Here is a 17,720-nt window from a genome sequence, read left to right as displayed (position 1 = left end):
AAAATGGACACTGGTAGCATGGCCATGTTGCAATGGGAATTGTCCGCACCTGCAGTACAAATGCAGCACCAAATGCAGTGCTGCATAGGATCCATGTCCGCAATGTTACTTCGAGAAGCAACACGGTGTTCAGCAAATAAACAAACTCAAGGTGTTGCGAATTTTGTTTGCCACCTTGTTCAGTATACCCTCTCTGCAATTGTAACTTGCAGTTGTAACTTGTGACTTCAATTTAATTTAAATGGAAAAAAACAACCATTGGTGATGTCTCAAACAGGAACAACGATATGGACAAGTAGGAATAGCCAGGAACAATTTGAGATAAAAAACTTGGAAGTAGGAATAGCCATGAACAATTTGAGATAAAAAACTTGGAAGGGAAGTATATTAAGCTTAAGTACTTGGAAACACAAGTGCTTTTTGTTACCCCATCCACCAATATTGACTCGCAAGAAATTAGTAAGCAAAGAAAAAAATGAGTAATATATACCGGAAGAACCATAGCCAAAAAAGAGCACAGGTTAGAAGATTGAATGAAGAACAGCTTACTCGTAGAGATAAAACAACAGATAACTCCGACATGAAATTGTCAAATGACAGGTGTATGAAACACAGGTAAAATGCCGTACCCCCTAGGTACAAACCATTGAGACAAAAAGAAAAGAAAAGAAAAGAAAAAAAAACATCACATCCCTCGGTACGCAGACTTCACTTCACATAGAGCTAGAACACTCAGGAACAATGGTGCAGCCGCTGACACTCATCATGCAACAACATCGACATGAGATACCCAATGGATAGCTCCAGAGCAAATTTTCTCTTTTGCTTTCTACCTACATTTCCAGCCAAACGGTGTTTCTGTCTTCATGATGAATAAAAGGCACATTCGCATGATCAATCACGAGGAATGGACGCCAGGAATAGGCGCGTCGACGATGAGATCGCGGTGATGCTATTCGTATGGACGAGAGGAGAGCTCTGAAGCAGCGGTGGTGTCTCCAGGACAGAAAAAAGAAAAAGAGAAGCTCTATTCACATAGACCGCAGAGCCGAGATGGAGCGAAAATGCCCCATGTACCTAATTCGACCCAGTTGGGTTCTGCAAGTGATTCATCTTTTTTTTTCCCCTAGAATGACGACTTAACTGAACCTTCTGCTTCAGAGGTTTACTCATTTGTACTATCAAAGCTGCCACGAGCATTTGGCCACTTTCTTTCTCTTGAATTCTCCCCCCATGTTTTGGCCTCTGCGACTGCACGCTGCCTATCAGTACTCCGCGATGATTCCCTCTTCCTTCCTGCGTGAGCAGGACTACCCATCTGTGAACCTGTCACATCCATGCTGTCCAAGCCAGCTCGTCGACCAGAGCCACTGCCAGAATTAGTCCTGCTAACCTCAGCTTCATATTTTGATGTTGTGGTGCCTTCTTTCCTTAAATCTGGAGATTGTTGGTGATTTGGTGAGTGAAGACGACGCTGGTCAAAATTCGCACCAACACGGTTTCTGGCCCTAGGGGTAGATGCATTGCTCCGACTGTGCTGAACAGGTGCATTTGGATCATATGTCTGGGAAGCAAGATATGAAAGAGCAGTGACCACATCTCCTATAAAAGGCCTAGTGGCAGCTTGCTCCTGCAAACACATTGCAGCAACTGCTAAAGCCTGATACAGGCCCCGCATAGGAAATCGGCCCGCAAGTAATGGATCAGCCATTTTAGGAAATTTCCTGCGGTCTTTAAACAGGGGACGGGCCTGCAAATAAGATCAATGGTATCAGATATCCAAAATTGTGTTATCTGAATATTTATCGAAAGTAAAGCTTATTTAAATCTGCAACTGCAAGAAAATATATTGTCAGGTAATAAATTAGTATAGATAAAGGAGTGATCAAGATATCACAAGAACTAGTGTCAATGGTCAATAATAAATAACCTAATTCCACTGGTGTTAACAATCAAAATAAAATAATTACTTTCCCCCCCAAAAAAAAACTACTTTACGCTCACTTGATAAGAGACACCGTTCTTGTATTATAAGAGGATTTCAGAACCAAGGTGGAATCCGATATTGAGGTAAACTTGACAATTATACAAGTATGCTCAGCTGGTTTAGATTATAAAGTCAAATCAACAAACTTTACCAGCTGGTTTACCCGCTTGGCTGAGCTCCTCAGCTCCAGATCATAATTCTAAGCTGAATTTAATTTAAACTTTTGACTTCATGATCAATTTTAGGGGTTTTCTTCATCGCTCTAATTGCTCTCCTTTCATGATTGCTAATAAGAAAAGTAAAAAAAAATGTAAAATCATTCTTAAAAAATCAAAATTGGTTTGGAACTGACAATAAATCCAAGGCCAAGAAGGGCTGACCCTGGTCAAACTGCCTAATGAAAAGTTACTGTTTCTGGATGAATAAGCAATAACAATAGCTGAATAGAAATAGTTTTCGAAGATTGCATGTTATATGTGCTACAGTGTAAGGCTTTCGAAGATTGCGTTCCAGAAAATACGAGGGAAATGCCATATGAATTAACAAATGAGGCATTTGATATAAATGTTAGTCTCAAGGTTCAGTTAGAAAAGGTTATATGATCTGAGAAGTAAATAAAAGACTAACCTTGCACAATTTCCAAAAATGTCTTTTGAGACATTAGCTTTTTGGCTAGTGGATTATTTCATTTTCCAAGCTAGGAAAAACAGTTTACTCCCATCCTAGTTATACTTTTAAATCTTTTAGTTCATTTTTTCCTTAACTACAATGTTTTAGTACCTATGCTTCATCCAAGAAATTGTAAAATAAATGAATTTGCTACGATATATCGATAGGCAACCATCAAGCTTATGACAAAATTTAGACAATAGATGAACATACCCATGCCACTAGGTTCTGCTCTCCAAGTGGTTTGGTGTTGTCGATTGCTTTGCGGCCAGTAATCAGTTCAAGGAACACAACACCAAAACTATACACATCAGATTTAACAGTAAGCTGCCCAGTCATCGCATATTCTGGGGCACAGTAGCCATAAGTTCCCATAACACGTGTTGAAACATGAGTTTTGTCACCAACAGGGCCAAGTTTTGCCAGGCCAAAGTCTGATAGTTTTGGATGGTATCCCTCACCAAGAAGAATGTTCGATGACTTGAAATCCCTGTAAATAACAGGAGGATTTGCCTTGTCATGCAAGAATTCCAAGCCCTTGGCTGCACCAGCAGCAATCTTCATCCGTGTATTCCAGTCGAGAGGTTCCTTGTCAGGTGGAATATCTAACACACAAAAGTACAAAACGTTGCCATTTATGAATCATGCAAATTAATTTAAACAAACTAAATACGTCTTATGAACAAACAATGCGCTTAAGAGTCTGATGCAGACATCGTTGTTGCATATTACCAACTTTTATGGAAACATAAGAGTCTGTTGGTTTCGAAAAACCATAATGCTAAGTAAATCAAGTCCAGATTATAGACACAATGTTTTGTTTTCATGATTTAGCAATGGAACAAGTATCTGAGCATAATTACATCATAGGGTATTCTAGATATATAAACTTGAGACAGGATATGTGGGAGACAATAAAGTTGAAGTAACAACAATGTAAGGTTTCTGTTTGGTAAACCACTTTCACGACGCAAATTATTTTAACTAGTATTTATTAATTGTGAGTTAATACAGGATAACCCACAAAACTGTTGTTTTTTTTCCTTTTTCTGGAAGAAACTTTATACTGTTGGAAGTGTGAGTTATAACGAGCCCACAACGATAGAATAAACACATGTAGGTACTTGCAAGCTGAGTTGACAGATACTGCATGTATAATGCCACATGTGTCTTTGAATATACAGGACATAGGCATACAAATACAATAGGAGTTCATGAGTGTAGTAGAGTAGCAAATTTACCATGCAAATGATCCTCAAGTGATCCCAATGGCATAAACTCATATACAAGGAGACGTTGATCCCCATCAGCACAGTATCCAATTAGGTTAACCAGGTTATCATGGTGCAATAGACTGAGCATAAGGACTTCAACCAGAAACTCTCTATTTCCTTGAAGTCCATTGCGATCAAGTTGCTTCACTGCAACAGCCTGCATATTTGGTAAGCTCATCAATCAAGACTTTAAGGAAACATGTCTCCCCTAATGCTCCACAGATCACATAGGGGGTTAAAAGAAATGCAGTAACCATAATGTGGTGTTTTAGTACGCAAATTACCAAAAGTGCACAGTAGCTAACCATAGAGAATTCAAAAAATCCCCAACCACGAAAAACATATTTCAGAACACAAACCTGCCCATTCTCCAAGTGTCCTTTATATACGCGGCCAAAACCTCCCTCCCCCAATAGACAATCTTGTCTGAAGTTCTTAGTGGCAGCAGCAAGTTCACGAAAAGTGAAAGTGTGTGCAGCAATAGGTTGACCATTCGCATCCCTTGGGATGAATGCATCCTTCCTAGAGTCCAATCCACCCTGTGATTTTGATTTATCTAGAGAAAATGATCTAGTGTTAGGGGCCACCTGAATCATCAATGTAACAAAAAAAGGTGAACTACTTCTAAAGAATAAATAGTAAAATAGTAAAAACAAGTCATAGATACCACATGATTGTGCAGTTAAATTGCTTAAAATGCTCTAATACCTAAATTGAGAATATGGTTATGTTTGTTATTAAACAAATCAAATATAACAGTAATAATATCTATTTAGTAAACTTCCCTTTTTTACTGAGAAAATTCCTTATGTACCATTGAGTGTTACTTAAATCCCCTATTTACCATCTAAAATTTGATGTTCACTTATTTTCCACCGACCCATATTTAATAACCCTTTCTTGCCCTAGTCCATTTATTACTCTGGTAGGACGACGCATTGTTAGTGGTCAGGTTTTTTTTTCTTGGCAAAATCCTATTCTTGCCCTTACACGGCCACTTATCATCTTCATCCAATCTCTTTCTGCTCTCCTCTCTTCTTCATTTTTCTCGAATACGCGGAAGAGAAACATTAGTACATTTTAGTATCAAAACATTACCAATGTGCCACCAATAAAAAATAAAACGACCATACCCTACTCTACTAGCACTAATATCAACCTACAGCCAGCTGCACTAAATACTCCTCTCTCTTATTCACCCACCATGCCAGATGGCACGCTACCATGGTCCACAAGGTACTCTAAGCGGCTCAACTGCTGGACTTCCCTCTCCTATCCCAATCACATAATCACCCATGTAATTTAGTTGCCTCCCTCACCTCTCCCAGCCCCAACGATGTGCCATTGATTACAAATTCAGCTGCCACTGAGCTCGTCCCCACAGCCAAAAAAGCTTTGCCACCCTCAAGTTTTGATTTCGGCAGCCATGGATGCAGCCCCCTGCAGCCAAGCATTGTTGTCAGTAGACGGACTTAATGTCTTTCTACTGCTGCTAGACACATCCACACCATTCCCAAACACAACCACTGCCTTCAAGGTCATGGCCAGTTAGCCACCATGGACCTTGGGTTTAGAACGAGAGGAAGGAACTTAGATTTTGTTGCCAGTGTGTTCTGATTTCAAGCGCAGACAGCCTAATCCTTGGACGAGGAGCTTTGACTTCATGTGCCATCGTGCCTCAATTTGTGCACTGCCAAGCTCACATGCTGCCAATGTGCTCTTCCCGTCGTCATGGCTTCAATTTCAGCCATTCTTTGTATTTGTCCCCCAACATTATGGCTTTGACCTCAGTCTCTATTGACAATGGGCCCCAACTTCATGGTATTCTGGCTTGATGTAATCATCCACGGTGCTCAGTACAGCAGACCTTGAAGACAGAACAGGCTAGGAAGGAAGAAATAAAAAGGAAACAGCAGGTGAGGAGAGAGAGGAAGAGAGGAAAGGAGAAGAAAGAGGAACAAGGCCATGGAGGAATAGGGTAACATCCTCGAAGACAGAACAGGCTAGGAAGGAAGAAATAAAAAGGAAACAGCAGGTGAGGAGAGAGAGGAAGGGAGGAAAGGAGAAGAAAGAGGAACAAGAAATGAGAATGTGAAAAATAATTAAACGTCAATTTTTGAATGGCAATAGAGGAGTAGGGTAACATCCAATGGTATATAAGGAATTTTCTCTTATTTATGGGCACACCAAATGCTGACTCATTTCTTCTCCCTCTGATTAGAGTTGTACATTTTGACCTCTCGGAGAAAATGTGGTGCCTCCTCATATTACGATAGTTTGAGCTTTTATAATAACAAATGTGAAAAGCAGGTACAATTTTAGTTATTGATGATTAGACCATTTACAGTCTGATGAAAAATCCCTACAAAATCAATGCCTCATCTTGAAACACAAACGGAATCCATGGCCAGCTAAACTGCGCTCAATATCATCATTATACAAGTTATATTGATTTATTGTCTTATCGATTGAGGGGGGTGAATAAAAAATATGTTTAAGTCAGGACAAAGTCGGAAAGGTTTCACTTTTGTCAGCATGCATGTTGGAGTTGGAGCATAGGACAAAAATCCAGACAGAGAATTATATTAGAGAAATTGAAATATGCATTTCCGTTTTGATGAATGTCATATAGAAGATCTTTCATGAAAATCACATAATTTTCCAGTCCATTTACAGATGTGTTGTGCATATTAAAAACATATCCAGTGGAAGAACTGAGATAACCTGCCTAATCATTCTAAAACACATTGGCCATTTTGGTCATCACAAACCAGGATTAAAATTTTGTGGTGAATGTACCATGTTGTATGGAAATAAATAAAAGTACAAAATGACGCTTCTTTGGCACTTGTTTGATGTTGCACTGGGTCTTCTACCATACGTACCAACACTAGCATGTGTTGTCCATAGGTTTGTCATTGTAGCCCAGAGAATAAGTCAAACAGATAGAATGCTTTCAAAGGTCAGCTTTACTAACAAGGTTAACCACATTGTTACCGATTATTGCTAAAATTGCAGGTGATATTTCCTGGGGGGAAGCTAAGTCTCCCTGACTCGTCCATTTCTTCATATACATCTATAGCAGTCTTGCAAGTACTTCCACATCATTTATCAGTATAAACAAGAAGTGAAACATTAATTTCCTTGTCCCCCTGAATCCAATACTGCAAGAGTCATACTGCAACCTCCTATCCATCCACAACCTCCTACCCATCCACGAAAATATCACTAAAGCCGCTGGCTTCTATCAGTTATAGGATAAACCAAAAAGGATGACCTAGCTTACCGATCCAAAACATCACAGATAAACTACAAATAGATAAGTAACGCATACTAACATCAAGCACTCATACCATCAAAATAGCCTAACACGAACAAAAGGAAAATCTCCCAAATACCACTACACCACCATCCGCGCCGAAACCTCGAGATTGTCTCCAACCCATTCGCTAAAATCGAATACGTATTAGCACAAAGTTCGAATCGCCCATTGATCCGAATCACACCAAAATCTCATGAACTGACCACATCGGAGCAAATCATCAGCTACCATTTCCTACAAACAAAACCACCCCCAAGATACAACCCTTTCCCCCCACACCCCCACCACAAGAACCGCACCTGATCCGACCCGGGCGACGCGGCGATCCGCCGAGCCGCCGTCCTTGCGCCCGCCGCCGCCCTTCTTCGCCTCCCCCTTGCCGCCCGACCCGAAGCACGGAAAGCAGCCCATCCAAGAACCCTCCTCCCCTCCCCTCTCCCGGAGGGGAAACGCAAAAAAATCAAAAAAAAGAAAGAAAGATCAAGAGAAGCGCGGCGGCCGGGGGGCGGAGGCCGACCCACCACACCAGACGACACGGGGATCTCTCCCCCCGATCTGGGGGGTCTCGAAATCCGATCTTTGGAGGAGGCGACGGCTCTTGGATGGGATTTGGGGGCGGTCGGTCGGCGATTTTGGGGGTAGGGATGGAAGGGGAGGGGAGGGAGGGAGAGGAGATGGATGCCCAAGGGAGGGCAAAAGTCAGCCCAGGGGCAAGAGTGAGATGGGAGGATCTTCCGGGAATCCACCTTACCATTTGTCTCCCCCATCATGGATTTTTTTCGTTTTCATTTCATTTTATTTTTGTGTAAGTTTAAGTTTTTGTTTAGGAATTTATGATTGAATCTGTGTGCATGTAGAGGAAGGTTTTATCTGTTTGTTGTTTGAATTATCGTTGATCTTAATGGTCGGTGATTTTAGAAACGAGGATAGATGAAAGGGAACCATTGGGATAGAAAGAAAAAGTAACATAGGGTGTCCGAGGGATAATGCTAAAAGTTATCTTGAACAATCAGCGTAGTAAGGACGTACTAAGAAGTGGATTTTTCTGGAGTCCGTGGTGCCGTGTCTCTTGGGATATTTTTTGTTTTGATTTGAGTTCTTTTTGGACATTTTATGTACATGTGAAGAGATGTTTGTTCTATTGTCCTTTGAATTGTAGGATCTGTTTGGATTATTGCTAGCCTAGATCTCATTGGACAGAAACAGAGCTCTACGAGAGAGAATAGCACAAGATATCCGAGGAACGATGGCAAAAGTTCACTCAGGGCAGCTAGCAAAGTGAGGAGAGAGAGGGTCTTCCAAGAATCCACTATCGCATTGTGTCTTGGGATAAATTTGGTTCTGATTTAATTTCTTTTGCAAAAAATAAAAACTTTTTAGAGAAGGAAATTGCTAGTTTTCGGGTGACTGAAATTAATAGAAATTTTAATCACCCTCATCCTAACACTGAAATTTTAGAGGAGGGGAGGACTTACCGGTGATGGCGGCAACAACGGTGAAAGCCCATTTCTCCATTGATGGCGCCGCGGTGGAGGTAAGGTTAGTGTTTAGGGTATTGAAGAGGGGGATATGTTAGGAGGGGGGGCTAGGGAAGGGGGGAAGAGGGGAGTTCCTAGGGGACTTGGGCTGTGTTCTTCCCCCATTTTCCCAACCCAACTCTCTCGTTCTCCGCGCGCACACTTTTCAAACTACTAAACGGTGTGATTTATTAAAAAACTTTTTATATGAAAGTTGTTTAAAAAATCATATTAATCCATTTTTTCAAAAAAAAATAGTTAATACTTAATTAATCATGCAATAAAACGAACTTCGTTTTGCGTGTCGGGGAGGAGGGGTTCCCAATCCCCTCCTCCGAACACAGCCTTGGAGGGTTTGTTTGGATTATTACTAGTCAAATCTTATTGGATAGAACGGAAGCTCTAAAATAGAGAGAAAGGTGGCCTAATATGTCCAAGGACAAAGTCAGCTCAAGGAAGCCAGTCAAATCTTATTGGAGTATCTTTGTGTTTTTTAGAAAATTTTATTTGATTTATTTTGCACAAATGTATGTGTATGTGAAGAAATGATTCATCTTGTTGTTTTTTTCAATCGAATAGCTCTTTTGGATTATTATCAACTCAGATCTCACTGGGACGAAAGTAGAGTATCGGGACAAATAAAGAGGATAGGACAAGATGTCCAAGGCCAAAATTCATCTCAAGGCAACCAACAGATAAAGCAGGGAGAGGATCTTCTCGGAAGCTAATGTAGTTGAGTCTCCTAAGATAAACATTGTTTTTATTTGATTTCTTTTGCACAAATCTATGTGCATGTGAAGAGGGTTTATCTTCTTTTTTGTTTGAATTGAAGGTCATGTTTGGATTATTACCAACCTATATATAACTAGGATAGAAGGATGGCTCCACGATAAAGAGTAAAGGATGTTTTCAGAACAACCAACAGAGTGAGGATGGATAGGATTTTCTCCAAACTATACTCATGTCTCTTAGAACAAAGTAGGGCTTGTTTCTATTACTACCAACCTCGACCTTTCTAGTATGAAAGGAGAGCTCCAGTATAGATCAAGGGGATAACACAATATGTCTAAGACGAAAAATCGGCTTAGAGTAGCTAGTAGAGTTAAGAGGGAGAAGATATTCTCGGAATCCACCATGCTCATGTCTCTTAAGATAACTTTTTGTTTTTATTTGATTTCAATTCCACAAATTTGTATGCATCTGGAGAGAGGGTTTATATTGTTGTCGATTGAATCGAAGGTATTGTTTGGATCATTACCAACCTAGACCTTACTAGGATGGAAGTTGTGCTCCAAGATAGAGCAAGCCGGTAGTAGATGTTTAAGGCCAAAGTCGGCTTAGGGCAATCGGTAGAGTGAGGAGGGAGAGGATCATTCCGAAATTCACCGTGCTTTTTTAGGAAATTTTTGGTTTTGATTTTTTTGCATAAATTTGCGTGTGTGTTGAAAGGGAATTTATATTGTTGCCATTTAAAGTGAAGGGCTTGTTTGGATTATTACCAATCTAGATCTCACTAGAACGGAAGCAATGCTCAAGAATAGAAAGAAGGCAGCACAAGAAGTCATATGCCAAAAGTCGGCTCAAGACAACCAACAGAGTGAGGAGAGAGAGGATCTTCTCAGAATCCACGGTACTCGTGTTTCTCATGTTAAACTTTGGATTTGATTTTATTTGTTTTGCGCATGTTTTGTGTGCATGTGGAGATGAATTATCATGTTGTGGTTTGGATCGAATGGGTTGTTTGGATTATTACCAACACATACTTTATTGGGATAGAATGAGAGCTTAGGATCAAGATAGAGGTTAGCACAAAATACTTGAGGTCCAAAGTCAGCATGGGGCAACCAAGAGTCCGGCGAGAATCTTCCTGTAATCCAATATACTCGTGTTTTTATGACAAATTTTGGTTTTGATTTGTTTTCCTTTGCACAAATTTGTGTGCATGTGGTGATATGATTTATCTTGTCATGGTTTGAATCGAGGGACTTGTTTGGATTATTAACAAGTTAGAGCTCACTAGGATGGAATAAAAGTTAGAGAAAGAGTGTTGCAAAAAATGTACGAGGCCAAATGTCAGCGAAGAGTAGCCTATAGAGTATGCAGAGAGAGAATCTTCCTCGAATTCACTGTGCTTGTGTCGCCTCTTATGATAAATTTTGGTTTTGATTTTATTTCTTTTGCAGAAATTTATGGGCATGTGGAGAGAGGGTTATCTTATTGTTGTTTGAAACAGAAGGCTTGTTTAAATTATTAGGGTTTAAATTTTGATATCTACAAATATCAAGTTCCCGTGATGTCCGTCTTTTTTTGTCAAAGGCACATTTAGGGCCTGATTAGTTCGTGAAAAGAAAATTTTTAGGTGCCACATTGGATATTTGACCGGATGTCGGAAGGGGTTTGCGGACACGGATGAAAAAACATTTCATAATTCGCTTGTAAACCGCGAGATGAATCTTTTGAACCTAATTAACCTATCATGATTATGACTAATTATGGACTAATTAGGCTCAAGAGATTTGTCTCGCGATTCCCCCCCCCCCCCTTTTGATGGCAGGTAGTATTTTTTGATGGCAGGTAGTAATACCCAGCTTTCAAAATGAAAGCCAACAAAACACAACACAGTTGTTTTACAAAAAAGAAAGGCATAGGCAGTAAAAGATTAAAAAAACAGAACATGACCCGCATACATGTTACTGGGAAGGAACTAGCAACCAGGCAAAAGACACCACTCCGAGAAAACGAAAGGAAGCTAAACACCCCCCACAGCAACATTATAGAACTACCCCTAACTGAAATCTAAATCATCTGGCAGCCTCCCCGAAGGACGGAGTTGTTGAAGCTTGGTCATCAAGTCCTTAATCAGTTGCTCCAAACAAACCTCTTCTTTTCTTCTTTGAATGAGCCTCCAGCGCTGAAGCAGTGAAATTATCCTGTAAACAACCTGCAAAGGAGACTTGAGCAATTTATTCTCAAAAACCCAGTCATTCCTAGTTAGCCAAATACCCCAAATCCAACTTGCGAACACTACTACACCCAGCTTCCCCCCAGCTTTTGTTTTAATAACCCTAGACCTTCCCAAAAGGATACAGGGATCACAGGGAAGTTCAGAACCTCCTTGATCACACACCAAGCAAATATCGCAATGGGGCAATTGAACAAAACATGATTGACATTTTCAGGTGCCCCACACAACTTGCATTTGTCATCTCCCCCCTTCCAGTTTCTCTTAACCAGCTGAAAAGCACATGGAATCCTCCCCCTTCCTGCATGATAAGCAAAATGTTTTATCTTCCAAGAAATTTTACTCTTCCAAATCTCCTGCATATCTGTATCTACCACCCCCAAAGGTCAAGAGTCTATACATTGATCGAGAGGTAAACTGCTTTTTCTTAACATGAAGCCACACCACCTTGTCATGTTCCTCTTTCAAAACCACACCTTGTCTCGCAAAGTATTTTTTTAATCTATACTTAATGCTCTATGCATGTGTCTAAAGATTCGATGTGATGTTTTTAGAAAAAAATTTTGGGAAACTAAACCAGACCTTATGTGTTCTCCGTGTAATAAAAGAAAACAACTCAAAAGTAATCTAAGTAGACCTCACTCTGAACCTCTCAGGCCCATACGGGCCCAGTACACGAGCTCCAGATGGGCCAGGGGCCAATACGCTCTCCTCGTGGGCCAAGCACGAGGAGGCCCTCCCGCTATTCTTCTCTTCTCTACCCTTCGTCCTCCTCGCGACCAGCCGGCGGCGGAGAGAGAGAGAGAGATAGAGAGAGAGAGAATCGCCATGGCGTCGCGACTCGTGGCCCGGTCGAGGAGAGGCCTAGCGCTCGCCCTCTCCCGCGCCGGCGCCGGCGCCCCGTCGCGGCCCTCCCCTCCTGGCCTCGGCAAGGTGCGCCGCCGCCCCTCCCTAGTCCCCCACTGAGACTCTCGCTTTTGTTGCGTAGATTTTAGGTGTTTACAAGATCGAAGTGGCTGGGTGCGAGCGCTGTTGATCCGATTGCCTCTGGGATGATTTGGTTGGTTCGGTTACCTGTGGTGATAGTATTGTGTAATTGGTGTGTGATCTGATGCAGCCTCTATGTAGATTTCGATATTGCCCTGTTTCGTTGTGAAAGATGTGTGTGCCCTCTATTGGTGATAGGTTTGAGATGGAATGGATATACCAGTAGAGGCTGGGAGCCTTAAGTTGTCCAATTGATTAGCTGAACTCTACTTATATGTTCCCATGTTTTGTGAGTACTGGACATGTTCTTCCTTGAGCAGAAGATTAGCTACTGTAGTAGACTATTACTCCGTTCGTCCTAAAATATAAGGGCTTTTGGTTGGATATGACACATCCTAGTACTACAAATCTGGACAGAAGCTTGTCTAGAATCATAGTATTAAGATGTGTCACATCTACCCAAAAACCCTTAAATTTTGGGACAGAGGGAGTAGTAAGTTTCCGTTTTGAAAAAAAAAAAAACCTGTAGTCGAAAACTCTTAGTTAAGATCTACACGCTAACTTTATATGGCATTCACCTCTCCATACCATCGGAGAGTATTAACTGACTTTTGATCCATTCATGCTTTGCTTAAATTTCTGAGCTCTCATGCTAGTTAGGAATGAAATTATATCCTTGTATGGCACACACCTTCTATCTGATGAATAATTTGTCTTCTCAAAATTGAAACTTCTGAAATTTCATTCAACTACTATTGGCCAAATTGAAGCTTGACATCTTGCTTTTGGCATGATTTACCTGATATTATGCATACATTTAGGCTTGAAAAACTCATCTACAATTTACCAAAATGATAAATGCCCAATAAACTAATTTTGTTTGCTTTGTTGATTATGACAACTGATATTTTTTTGAAAGACAATTGCCTCTGACTTTCTGTGCTCTAATTTGCATTTCTGACATGATATTTATGCGTGCAGACTCTGGGGTATGAGCCAACATCACATCTCCATGGTGCTCAGTTTTTACCTTGTTGGTTTTCAACTATTGCATCTAATGGATCTCACATGCAAAAGGCACAGGTTTGTCTCCAGCTAGATTAGTGCTTGATTTGTCAGGTGCCCTGCTACATGTTGAATGTTCATCGGGTTGATGTTTTCTAATCTAACTGATACAGGAGACATGTAAGCCAGTTGCTGGAATGGAACACTCTGATGCACTGAAAGTAATGGAAGGAACCTCTCCTAAAGTTGTGGCATTCAGCCCACTAGAAGCAGCTATCACTAAACCTAGAAGCAGTCCCTTGACAATTGAAAGTTCTAAAGTAAAGCGATCAGAGATTGCAACGCTAGTCACATTTTACATGATCCCTTCTCTGCTTGTTTCCTCAAAAAATGGGCTTGCTACCTCTATTTTGGTTGGCGCAGTATTCCATCAAATATACATGTTTCACAAGGAGATATTTCTGGACTATGTGCACCATGATATCACCAGGAAGTGGGCTTTGATATACTTCAAGCTGCTTTTGTTGATCATGGCGAAGGAAACCATTGTGTATTTCAACTTTATCTGAGTTTTATCTCTTGCAGAGGGACAATCTATGTACTCATCCATACACCAGAAAAAATGACGGTGGTGGATAAAATTCTGGCGCCTTGTTCTCTTCATGGACATTTTCAACATTTTTCCTTCTCAACTTCATTTGTATATGCACTTGAAAGAGGATGATTAGTGATCAATGAAGCAATTAGTTCGACTTCATTCTTGTTTATAATAATAGCAACTGATATGAACTGTTTGGTATTTGCTAGCACGATGCAGCCATATGGATTTTGTTTTCCATGTATGAATTATCATCTTATGTGCATATATTTCTCCTTTTGGAGGCTTGAGCTGCCATTATTTTTTTGCGAATCCTTCAGACTCCAGTCCTACATGAATCCAGCGCTATGCTCCTTTTTGGAGGTTTTGTTACTGCAGAGATGATTGTGTGTTTAACTTTATTGATTGGTTTGATTGTTTCTGCAGATGTTACAAAGATTGGCCGGTTGCAGTTTGTTTGAAATGCTAGGATTCAGAAGTCCCTCCAGATGCTTGCTTCAAATATACTTACTACTCAGTAAATGATAGGAGTACTGCTCTGTAAATGCATGAAAAAACAGTGATGGAGAAATCTGATGCTTGTGTACCCAATGATGCAGGATCAGTCCTCCTTGGTGAACACGCTGGAATTTCCCAATAATTTGCAGTATCCCACAACATTCAGAAAACCAAATTCCTTGGAAATTCACGACACAAGGTAAAGAACAAAAACCCATGACGTTTTGCTTTGCAATTTGCAGGTAGGGCTCTGCTGTCCTTGCTGCTGCTGCTGGATTTGAAAGAAAAAAACCTGCGTACGATGTACGTACGCCGGCTGCATCCTTGTACAGCCATGTTCATGTGAGAGCGGAAAAAACTGCCTTCCAGCTCAGCTCTGCAAGGCTGAATTGCCGCCTGGATCCTGCGGCCGCCATGTATACCCGGGACGGCCGGCCGGACGGCGGCGACCCCATCGGCTGCCACGCGCACATGCCCGGCGACCGACGGCCGCCGGTGCTGACTGTGAATTGACATGAATGCTGCCACTGCCTGTGCCTGCAATGTCCCAGCTTGCTTTGCAGGAGGCAGCAGCAGCAGCAGCTAGCTGTGGTAGAATGGCTGCTTCTGTGACCGTCTCTGCATTGCAGAGAGATGCAGTGAGTGTGTGTTGAGTGACTCCTCCAGCTGGGAGCTCCAGGAATTCACCTCCCCACACACAGTCACAGTCACAAACACACTCCCAGTGCATTACCTGTCTGTCTGCACTGTGCATGCAGTGAAACCTCTGAACATTTTCACCGTGGCATTCTGAATTCTGATCCGGCAATCAATCAACCAGCCCTTGCAGTTATTAGTGAAGTGCAGATGTATCATGTATCTGTCCAGCCATCAAATGCTGCAGTGGAGAACAGGGAACTGAAGGGGGTTCTTGGATTTGGCTTCTTTACTTTTTCGCTGATTTTATTTTTTTTTCTCTGGCACCTGCTTTTATTTCTTCAGATCTCATATTATCATCACCATATGGGTGGTTTTGCAAGAGTGGACCTGAGGTTCTTGCAGCAATGCAGCCGCAGGACCCATAGAAAGGACCATTAAAAACTGTGGCACAAAACATGCATAGTGAAAATGGCCCAGGCATTACAGAGAAAAGTAGTAGATATGCTAGCTATAATTTCAGGACTGTGCAATTTTGTTGTCTTCCCTGGCTATGGAGTACGGAGTATCATGTTACAACTCACCATGTCTTTACATATGGTTAACTTCACTTGTGACTCTCTCTTTTAAATAAAAATAGAATGACCCTTTTTCTCTCTTACAGTCCTTGATCTTGAATGGGCCTGCTGCATTAAATGTTGGTTTAGTCCCTTGTTCATTAAATGCTTAGTACTATGGCCGTGTTTAGTTCCCTTCAAACTTACAAAAATTCCATCACATCAAATATTTGGACACATGCATGGAGCATTAAATATGGATGAAAAAAATACTAATTGCACAGTTTGCATGTAAATTGCGAGACGAATCTTTTGAGCATAATTACGCCATGATTTGATAATGTGGTGCTACAGTAAACATTTGCTAATAACGGATTAATTAGGCTTAATAGATTCGTCTCGCAATTTACAGGCGGAATCTGTGATTTATTTTGTTATTAGTCTACGTTTAATACTTCAAATGTGTGTCCGTATACGTCAAAAAATTTTTGGCCAAACAACTAAACACGGCCTAGCTTGTTACTCCATTTTCTAGACAAACTTAAAATCAATCGCTGTCAGCATAGGGCTATATATATTTGGATGTAGGCGAGTACGTTTCAATTATAATGCTTTAGTCCTTCCTGGTATTTTCATCAAGTCCAAAAAAAAAACCTTCTACTTAAATGCCATATTTTAGATTCAGTAAATTTAGCATTCATTTTAGATAGTTAGCATAGAAAAAAGTCAAAAACTAACAGCAAGTCACTACTATATCTTTATTTCTTTTTCACCTCAAATAATAGTTGTTTCTTCATTTTTTTGTGCATTGATTGTTTCGAATCCTTAGGTAAAAATTGCAGGTTATGTTGTGTGTCCTGCAGGCCTCGCGGCCGGAGCCTAGTGAGGACGAATAGAGAAGAGGAAGACAAGAGATAGGTAACCTCTTTCTTGATTCCTTCCAATTGACTGTCATGCCTCTCTTTATATAGAGCCGGCTTCTAACAACCTTATCTAATAAAACCTAACAAACTAACTGAATGCATGAGAGGGATTGAGTTCCACCCAAACACCAGGGGAACTTACAGTGATTCACCCTTTTGTTCTTTTCAGGCAGTAGTTTTAGTTCATTAACAGAAAGAAACAACTCTAATTTAGTGTGTAGCAGACAAAAAGAACAGGATCTAGCTAGTTTGTGTCTCCTCAGCTACCATCTCTATCTATTCCACTGCATTCATTAGCTCTTTCAGCTGGGATGTGCAGTCTCATTTGGATAAGATGCTGCATCCTCTTTGAGCATCTTCCTTGATCAATAGCCATTGAATTAGTGGCAGGCTAACATTGTGCATAACATCTCTGTATGTAGATTAGATAAGAGGTTAATTTCTTCCCTACAATTCTGCATGCAACAGGCTGGAAGCTGGCCTATTGTAATGAGTGTTTCTGCTGTAGCAGTCATTGGATTCTCATCTCCATAGCTGCAGCAGCATGCTGCATGCATGTGGCCTCCTATTCCTCCTGTTTTTCTTTCTTTTTTTTAATGTTCTTGAAACAAAGTGACATCCTCATTAATTTTTGTTCCAGACTTTGGCATTTTATTTGGTCCAGTACTTGGATAATTGGATTACATGCAACGAATGCTAGGAATGCAGTATGAGCAGTGAGATGATCTCCGGTTTTCTGAAGTGCAGTGTCCAGGTTCAGGTCATTTCAGTTGAAGCCGTATCTG

At 40.9% G+C, this 17,720-nt stretch overlaps 2 protein-coding genes across 2 annotated transcripts; one reads left to right on the top strand and one right to left on the bottom strand.

The window, feature by feature from the left end:
* Nucleotides 1-521: 521 nt before the first annotated feature.
* Nucleotides 522-7,964, bottom strand: LOC127773645 (receptor-like cytoplasmic kinase 185). The gene is made up of 5 exons (XM_052299781.1): nt 7,552-7,964; nt 4,290-4,486; nt 3,898-4,087; nt 2,870-3,261; nt 522-1,750 (listed from the first exon to the last, which is right to left on the bottom strand). Exons 1-5 carry the CDS (start codon nt 7,661-7,663, stop codon nt 1,166-1,168), a joined length of 1,476 nt encoding a protein of 491 aa, XP_052155741.1. The 5' UTR covers nt 7,664-7,964; the 3' UTR covers nt 522-1,165.
* A 4,513-nt stretch (nt 7,965-12,477) lies between these two features.
* Nucleotides 12,478-14,498, top strand: LOC127772646 (succinate dehydrogenase subunit 4, mitochondrial-like). The gene is made up of 3 exons (XM_052298597.1): nt 12,478-12,664; nt 13,700-13,801; nt 13,897-14,498. Exons 1-3 carry the CDS (start codon nt 12,560-12,562, stop codon nt 14,290-14,292), a joined length of 603 nt encoding a protein of 200 aa, XP_052154557.1. The 5' UTR covers nt 12,478-12,559; the 3' UTR covers nt 14,293-14,498.
* The last annotated feature ends 3,222 nt before the right edge of the window (nt 14,499-17,720 follow it).

This window comes from Oryza glaberrima, chromosome 5, assembly GCF_000147395.1.
Source record: "Oryza glaberrima chromosome 5, OglaRS2, whole genome shotgun sequence".
In the NCBI taxonomy this organism is placed as follows: Eukaryota; Viridiplantae; Streptophyta; class Magnoliopsida; order Poales; family Poaceae; genus Oryza; species Oryza glaberrima.
Note: the sequence above shows the minus strand (reverse complement) of the source record. Positions and strands in the feature narration are given on the sequence as shown.